The sequence below is a fragment of the Achroia grisella genome, unplaced genomic scaffold (assembly GCF_030625045.1).
Source record: "Achroia grisella isolate CSIRO2021 unplaced genomic scaffold, CSIRO_AGI_Agris_v1 utg544, whole genome shotgun sequence".
Lineage (NCBI taxonomy): Eukaryota > Metazoa > Arthropoda > Insecta > Lepidoptera > Pyralidae > Achroia > Achroia grisella.
In genome coordinates, this window is record NW_026712929.1 from 998,962 (window position 1) to 1,007,000 (window position 8,039).

Sequence of the window (8,039 nt, forward strand, 5' to 3'; positions counted from 1 at the left end):
CTATCATATATCATCTTACAGCATATCTTCTCGTTACAGCCCTAATATCCTTAGTCCTTTGATAGTAATGTTTCTTACTTAGTGTTAATCGTTGTCTGCAAAAAATATCGTCTTTTCTGTAACGTATTGAGACAAAGTCTAAATCATTGTGATTACACAGAACAAATAGCCGAGAGCCTGGGCCAGGCGGCCGGTGGCGGCGGCGGCAAGCGAGCGTCGGAGGTGTTCGGACGGTCGGCGGCCATGCAGGAGAAGCACCAGCAGCACCGACCCTCGCTCATCTCCATGCTGGTGGGGCGCGGCGGAGCCCTGCCTCGCACGCCCGACCACCCGTCCGCGCCGCTCTCCGCACAGAGAGGTCACATGCTTTCACAGAATAGAATTGAAAATTCGTTATTCTAATAATACTTCAGTTTAAGCAGTTTTGGCTGAACACACTATTTCATTTAATCTGCCGCTCATTCGGAAACCTGTCTTATCTCCTGAAGAACGAGCAGTAAAGGATAGAATAGAATTTAATTTATTGAAATAAACTTACATTGAAGCACTTTTAAACAATCATCACGTTTTTTTAATCTGTCACTCATTCGGAAAACTGTCTCATCACAAGAAAAACGAGCAAGAAACTTGCATGTTGATAATTATTGTAACTTAAATTCTTAAGTTGAAATGTGGGAATAGGGTACAAACTAGCAATTAGCACTAATACATTAAAGTCATAATATTAAATACACAATGACAGGTTAAGTACCTAAAATGATTAAATCAGTTGTAGTGATTAGAGAAGAGCAGTATTCCGACATGCAGTAATAAGCAGCAAAGCTGTAGAGAAAACTACTCTAGTAAAAATGCCGTTTAAGTAAAAGTATGAGATGTAGCCAATGCAATAGATGATAACATTTACTTTTCTCGCAGAATCCCTATCTAGCAGTTCTACTACAAGTCAGCACATGCCCACATTCGAGGTGGCCATCAATAGCGGCAGTGGTCGACTCAGTGATACCAGTAATGTCAACAATTCTCACATAGGTAATAATGTTATGTAACTATTGCATGTCTTTGCTAATACTTTTTATGAAAACTAGCTAATCTGAAACTACCTGGTATTACAAAAATAACATTTTTTTAATTAATAAACACAGTCGAAATTTCAATTTCGTATAAATTGAGTCATGTGATATCGACTATTAGAAGTACAAAAATTATACTAATATTTCTACTATATATATTGTCACACTTTATTATATTTCTTGAATAATAATTAATTGGATTCATTCTAATCACAGGGTCTAATAATTATGGTAGTGACAGACCACTAGTTGGTACGCCGTCTTACGGAAATAATCAAGCAAGATTACGCTTCGTACCATCAGTCGAATTCAAATTTACTACAGGTAACTGAATATATCATATTGAGAATTTTAAACAAATTATCAATTAAAAAAAACCTTGACTATAATCTTCTTCTCTATGTTACCTTTGTGTAGTGAAATTATAAAGACAAAACAATTCACAATAACAATTTTAATATCCTATATAAAGCTATTAATATAGATTAAGTACGTAGTAATTAGTATTACATTAAGTAAGTAGTAAATTTAAATAATACTTTGACCTGTTCACTTGCCTTTATATGCATTGATGTCGAATTTCATAACTATTAACATATTTTGTGAACGACCTTCATTTGTATTAATATATTGAGAATTAGTGTTAAAATGTAAGCCTTGTTTTCCTATAATAAATATTAAGTCGCTGTCTCCCTGTAGTACACACACACACACACACACACACACATTCAGACGGACAGTTACCGTTAAACTGTTCTATAATTACTGGGGTTGGAAACTCCAGACACATTAATTTATATATGAACAGGTGAGACATCAATAAGCCCGTTGTCCCCACTGTCGGGTGAAGCGAGCGTTGCGGTGCGCGCAGAAGCGGAGGCGGAAGCGGAAGCGACAGCCACTCCCACTGACAGTCCCGACGTCAGCGAACGACCGCGACTGCAACGCGCCCAGGGACCTTCTAAGAAAACATTCAAATTCCGCCGCAGTAGACATGCCAAGCCCGATGTATGTTGAACACATTAGTTATCAAAGCTTATTCAAGGAAATTGTAATAGTTGTAAGCTTTTAAACTATATCTCACAGCTTAAGTACTTAAATTGATAATGTTCTCTATACATTTTGTATTTATTATATTTTGAATACCACTTTCTAGATGTAACTATACTTTAATACATCCTCCTTTATATATAAAGTAAATGAATATATAATGACATTTCTCTGGAGCCGAATGCTAAGAAGACTTTCTTTGCTCCGGCTTAAACTACAGAGATAACAATAGTTTTCTAGATCTTTATAGTGTCTGTTTTTAATTCTATAATTAAATGGTTATACCTATACATTAATGGCACTGGTCTTCTGGTGGTAGGTTGGGGCCTCGGGAGAGCCCTTTACTCCCGTAATGACTAGAGGCAAAAACCTCCGGGTATATAGATTGCCAGCCTTTTGGGCGGGTTTCTAAAACAAACTTAAATTTTAAAATATAGTCAGAGATTTTAAAAAAGTATCCGATCTTATCCTTATTCTAACTTATTTCTGTTTTATTTCTTTGTTTTGTTTTTTTATATACGCTACCTATACCTATACGCTAAAGGAAATAAACATTTGTCTATGATCTAAAATGTAAAATTTCGATGACAGGTGTCCCATGTGCGATTGGAGTCGGATGAATGCTCATCACCCGGGGCGGATGGCGGCGATGGTGCAGACGTGACACCACTGCGGCGCGTGTGCGTGTGGCCGCAACCGTTACTGCAACCGACCAACGTGCACACCGACACGTCGTACGACAGCGAAATATCGCAGACTTCCTCCACCTCCGGATACAGGCTAGCATTACCACACAAATATCTTTAAATCTATTCTAATTGATCTAATTCTAATTTTCTTCTAAGGAGGAACTAATTTTGTATGTGTTCTATCTTACAATTATATTCGATTCGGTTTGGATTGCTTTCACCTGTCTTGGCTATTCGTTTATTGAGAATTCGAGTTAATTTGTGGTTTATGTAACTTGGGTTTGTGTGGATCATTAAATAATTTAACTTTCATTACTTGTATAAAATAATACTCATTAGAATATCGTCTATTGAGAAGCCAAACAAATACTATTTTTTAACATTTATAATCGTATCAAATCAATATCAAATGTTGAAAGTAATATTAAACAAAAAAAAATTGAGTATAAATTAATATATATTTATCCACATTAAAAAAAGGAATAATCCTCTTATGTAGTTATTTTCTGAATGTCAATTAATTGGGAACCTAATAAATAGTAAACCTAATAACATAGCATTATTAACCTATTGAAATAAATATTTATTCTTAGTTTGGATGACATCGTAATATTGTGGTATAAATAAAAAGAGAGTGCGTGTTTTGCGGTGTGCAGGGAGAGCTACAGCTTGCAGGCGTCGATGACGGAGTCCCCGGGCGGGTCGCTGCGGTCGCGGGCGGGCGCGGGGGCCGCGGGGGCTGCGCTCGCGTCCCCGGAGGCCCGCAGCGGCAGCGCCACGCCGCACGCCAGCCCCGACGGTAAACACGCCTTCGTATGTACCGCACATTATAACACTACCGACTACCCTCTCTACCCGACTCTACTCTGCTCTACTACCTGCCGTTTAGGGCTCAATTTGGAGTGCAATGTGCCGCCCGTCGCGTGCCAATATTGACGTATCCATTTAGTGTTTAAATATACTACACAGTTAGTGTAGATTTTATGTTTTAATTTCAATTGGAAGAACGATTCCATAGTCAAGTAATTTTTTAAAGTCATCTTAGTCCTTTTTTCCAGATGTAGACTTTGTACAGTCTGCGTGGGTACCTCTATCTCGTCCATTCTAGACTACAAGTATTATATATTTCTTTCATTTATGTGTATGTTTTGCTGAAAGGCTATACACGGTATTGAAATTACAATAAGCGCAGACATGAAACCTTAGTTCTCTGAATAGCAACTCATGTAAGGCACCATTTCCCTCACAAGTTGCTTACTCTATGTATATAGCGATGATTACCACTTACAATCGGTAGAGATTATTTATCCCGTCTTACGACGTTTGATACGGCCTACACACGACACTAAAATTAAAGCAAATTTCGAGCAACGCATCCTAAATCGCTGCTGTAGTGAAGTTATGGTCGAATTCTCAGTGTCCCCGCCGAGGTTTCACACCAATACTGCTTCGATATTTACGTCATGTGTAGGCCGTTTAACTTAAATAAAACACGGTAAACCTATTTTCTATTTTGACACGCTTTTGACTGTTTATTACGCTCTAAAATGGCCCTAATATGCCTCCTTTCACTCACTAACACTTGGCTTGCTTCTTCTATTTTCTTCACTTGCCTTTCTAGATATATTTCGGACTCTAATAATTGTATTCTTATTTTTAGTAATATGTGCAAAAATTTTTATTAGAAACAAATTAATTTCAAAATATTGTTTTTACAAATGAGTCATGGTTGTGTTTTCATGTAGGTTCAATAAATATCTTTAATATTAAAATAGCAAAGGATTTGTAAAATACAAATGTCTTTCCATATTGTTATCACTATCTACTTTAAATTGCCACATTTAAATTAATGCTGAACAATATTTTATATTCTTGTTCTCAAGATATGTATGTTTCCTTAAAAAATATGTATTGGGACATTAAGCTATTTCATGAACCTAACCTTTAGTATTTCATTCACTATTAAACAATTTTTGACAATATAGAAACACTTATACCTGCCCTTTATCTGTAATGATTATTAGTTTACTTAAATTGAATGAAATTTAAATCTGTGACAGTAGCTCTGTTAGAGATGGCAAGCAAAATATGTTAAACAGTAAGTTATATAATTTGTATGCAGCATCTCTAAGCTGCGACTCAGCAACATCCTCGGCGGAACGGACCGCGCTGCTTGGAGCTGCCAGCCAACGCTCCTTACTGGGCAGCGATCTTCGCGATGAAGACACTCTACTTTAAAACTACAAATGTAATTCCACTTTGACAACAGCCAATTTAGCTGTGGATGGAACTATTAATAAAATAGATCATACCTACTGGTATTGCATTATTATAATCCTAGCTAAAAATATACTACTTCTATTCCTGATACTTTTAAGGATTAAAAATTACTAAACATATTGTAATAGTAATCAATGTATTAACATGTAGCCATCCATAATTAAAAAGATCAAAAATTGTAGTGTTGATAGTTCTTGTAGCTACTTCTCGACCTTAGATAGTTCCACCAGTTTGCACTATAACTATTATTAATTGTCATTATTATGATGAACATAACATGTCCACATATAGTGTAAGGTAAAACGTTATCTATAAAAATGAATGTTAATTTATTAATAAAAACACAAAGAGAAATATATTTCTCGTAGTGTCTAGCCAAAAATGTGATAATTTCAATTTATAGATTTTATTCATTGTTTGTGGTAATTGACAAATTTAATAAAAGTAATGTTTTAGTATTTTGTTTTTTATTACAAATAAATTAAAGCCAATTATAAACCAAATAAGTATTAAATTATTATCACAATCATGCTTCTTTACATAATAAAAAAGGTTGTATGGCAATTTGAACATCAGGATCTAGAGGAATTTCATGTATGTACTTGGAAAAGGTAATAACTATTTTATAAATGCTTCTCTTTACTGTTGAGATCAGTGCAGTTCGAATTTTAATTGCAATTGCATCATTGAGAATGTGCTTCCTGGGTATAAGTCCAGGTTTCATCAGTTTATCTAAACTTAGTTTGAGATTTATCAACTTAGTCATAATTGTAGGTAGATCATTCTGCACTACTCCATATTTATCCTCTGTCAATGATGCTGCTACTATAACAGCCAAACCTTCACAGGTCCACATAACTGGTTGTGCTTGCAACAGTAAATATTTCAATTTGGTATCGCTAAGTTCACCAAAAAAGTAATTTATGCCAGGTTTTTGACATAGTTTATGGAGCATTGTATTGCACTCTTCCTTCACAGAATTAACAAAAGTATCATTGACTGTGTTTTTATTATGATCTTTCATTTCCAAAAGTTGAGGTGACTGCGCCATATTCCTCAAGTTATTTGTATACAAAGCAGATTTAGGGCTAAAACTGAGCTGTGTTCTTTGGCCAGTATTATCAATATCTACTGGTTTACTGTCACCATTCAGGCATTCTATTTCTTTTGTAAACTCATTTATTATATCCAAACACTTCACCAGCAAGTTATTCCAGTTACGTGGGTGACCACCAGGCAAAGAAAGTGTGAAGATTTGCAATCTTCGTGCAGGATCACACATGGACATCATTCTTAAATCTTGAGCACCCAAGTAACCATTAAACTGTGATTTCTGGGCTAAAGCATTATGTAATGTCAGGCCACTATCAGACTCAATGGGGAATTTCATTGGCTCCGTAAGGACAATATTAAAAACAGTTTTCATAATATACACAGAAATAAAAAACAAGCTTGTGTAAAACCACAGGCCAATCCAAATGCCTGATTTGCTTAGATTAAATGTATTATCTAGTGGTGGATCTTCAAGGTAAAGACTGTAGACATCAGATACTACAGATCTTAGTTTATTGCCCCACAAAATATAAAAGAGGCAATAATAAGCAACAGGCATAACAGAATTCTTAAATCCTGAAGTTAATATATTGCTAATCGCCAGCTTAATCTGTTGAAATTTATCTTGGTAAACATGTGAAAACAGAGGAATTGTGGGGTGAAATATATGTGAATTTAAAAAATAGTATATTCCTATCCACATACCACCAAATTGTAGATATAAACTTTGTTCTATAAGACATTGCCCATCATAATGATCACATTTCTTTTTAAGTGTGTTAAAATTACTTTTTGCTAATGAAGAATACAAGCTCATTGCAAAATACCCACTCAAGGCATACAGTATACTAAAAGTAACATTTTGTAATGAAAATATATTCAAAAACATAGAAAACCGAGTGAAATACTTCGGTAAGGGTATCATGTAATAACTGCCGTAGATATACGCTTGAAAAAATGAAACAAGTCCAAGAAGCACAATGTTAAGTCCCATTCGCCAGCCAATCACTTCAGAAAAAGCTCTTGAGAACCATGTTATCGGGTGAATTAAATCAGTTTCTATAATTAAGATTAACAGCATAGCAAGTAATGATTGTAATCCGATGTTCCACAAAACTGCGACTACCAGTCTCTGAGAGAAAATCTCACTTTTAGGTTCCATGATATAGGGTTTGTCACAAAATTTGTGAGGTTATAAATTAGACTAAGAAAATATCACAACACAGTTACATGTTATTTAAGATCGTCTAAGGTAAACTGTAATTTCAAAGGAGTACTATATTGATTGAAAAACGATATTACTATACAGACTTTAATTACTAAAATAGAATTAAAATTCTTCTCTATATGTCAACGGTCAACATTTGAACGAATTGTGGAATTGTCAAATACTAATAGTGATGCTCGATATGAATCGATATTCAACAAACATCGATATTTTGGAATCCATTTTAAGTTCTCGATAATAAAGTTAATGTTATAAAAATAATAATATCAAAACAACGCTGGACTTTACAAAAATGCAGGAACAGAGAAGTACGTCGCAAAAAAAGTAGCTATTATCATGTGCCGGCTGTGAATAAATAATGCATTGTCATTAAGTTTTTGTGATCTATAATTTCCAATCCGGTAGACTAAGATAACGAGTCTCTGTAGTCTGTAGTTTCATTTGTTTTATTTAACATTACCAGATAAAATACATTTAACTTATAAAATATGCTGCCTGTAAATAGTCATTACGCACGGGATCCTAACCGTAGCCCACAGGGGCGTCCTTCCATAAACTTGTTCCTGACTACGTGACAACAAATAGCCATAAAATAACAGTACCCACTAACCTGCAATCCAATTCAGAGCACTGTAAAAGAACAATGGACACACCGGGTTCAAACAGAAG

The 8,039-nt window shown here is 35.1% G+C and overlaps 2 protein-coding genes across 3 annotated transcripts in view; one reads left to right on the top strand and one right to left on the bottom strand.

Annotated features, from left to right (window-relative positions):
• The window catches only part of LOC131847916 (protein unc-80 homolog), a 40,762-nt gene extending 35,248 nt beyond the window's left edge, over window positions 1-5,514 (top strand). Inside the window, exons 59-65 of one of the 2 annotated variants that reach the window (XM_059197628.1) lie at window positions 161-358; window positions 916-1,029; window positions 1,287-1,394; window positions 1,879-2,078; window positions 2,712-2,899; window positions 3,466-3,608; window positions 4,932-5,514. In XM_059197628.1, coding sequence (XP_059053611.1) covers window positions 161-358; window positions 916-1,029; window positions 1,287-1,394; window positions 1,879-2,078; window positions 2,712-2,899; window positions 3,466-3,608; window positions 4,932-5,047 — 1,067 coding nt within the window. In that variant the 3' untranslated portion in view covers window positions 5,048-5,514. The remainder of the gene's footprint in view (window positions 1-160; window positions 359-915; window positions 1,030-1,286; window positions 1,395-1,878; window positions 2,079-2,711; window positions 2,900-3,465; window positions 3,609-4,931) is intronic. The other variant, XM_059197627.1, reaches the window with a different exon arrangement.
• Window positions 5,515-5,580: 66 nt separating this feature from the next.
• On the bottom strand, window positions 5,581-7,515 carry LOC131847881 (nucleoporin NDC1). The gene has a single exon (XM_059197572.1). It carries the CDS (start codon window positions 7,302-7,304, stop codon window positions 5,616-5,618), a length of 1,689 nt encoding a protein of 562 aa, XP_059053555.1. The 5' UTR covers window positions 7,305-7,515; the 3' UTR covers window positions 5,581-5,615.
• Window positions 7,516-8,039: the final 524 nt, after the last annotated feature.

Coding starts and splice junctions, on each gene's coding strand:
- LOC131847881 (XM_059197572.1), bottom strand. CDS start 7,304: ATGGAACCTAAAAGTGAGATTTTCTCTCAGAGACTGGTAGTCGCAGTT.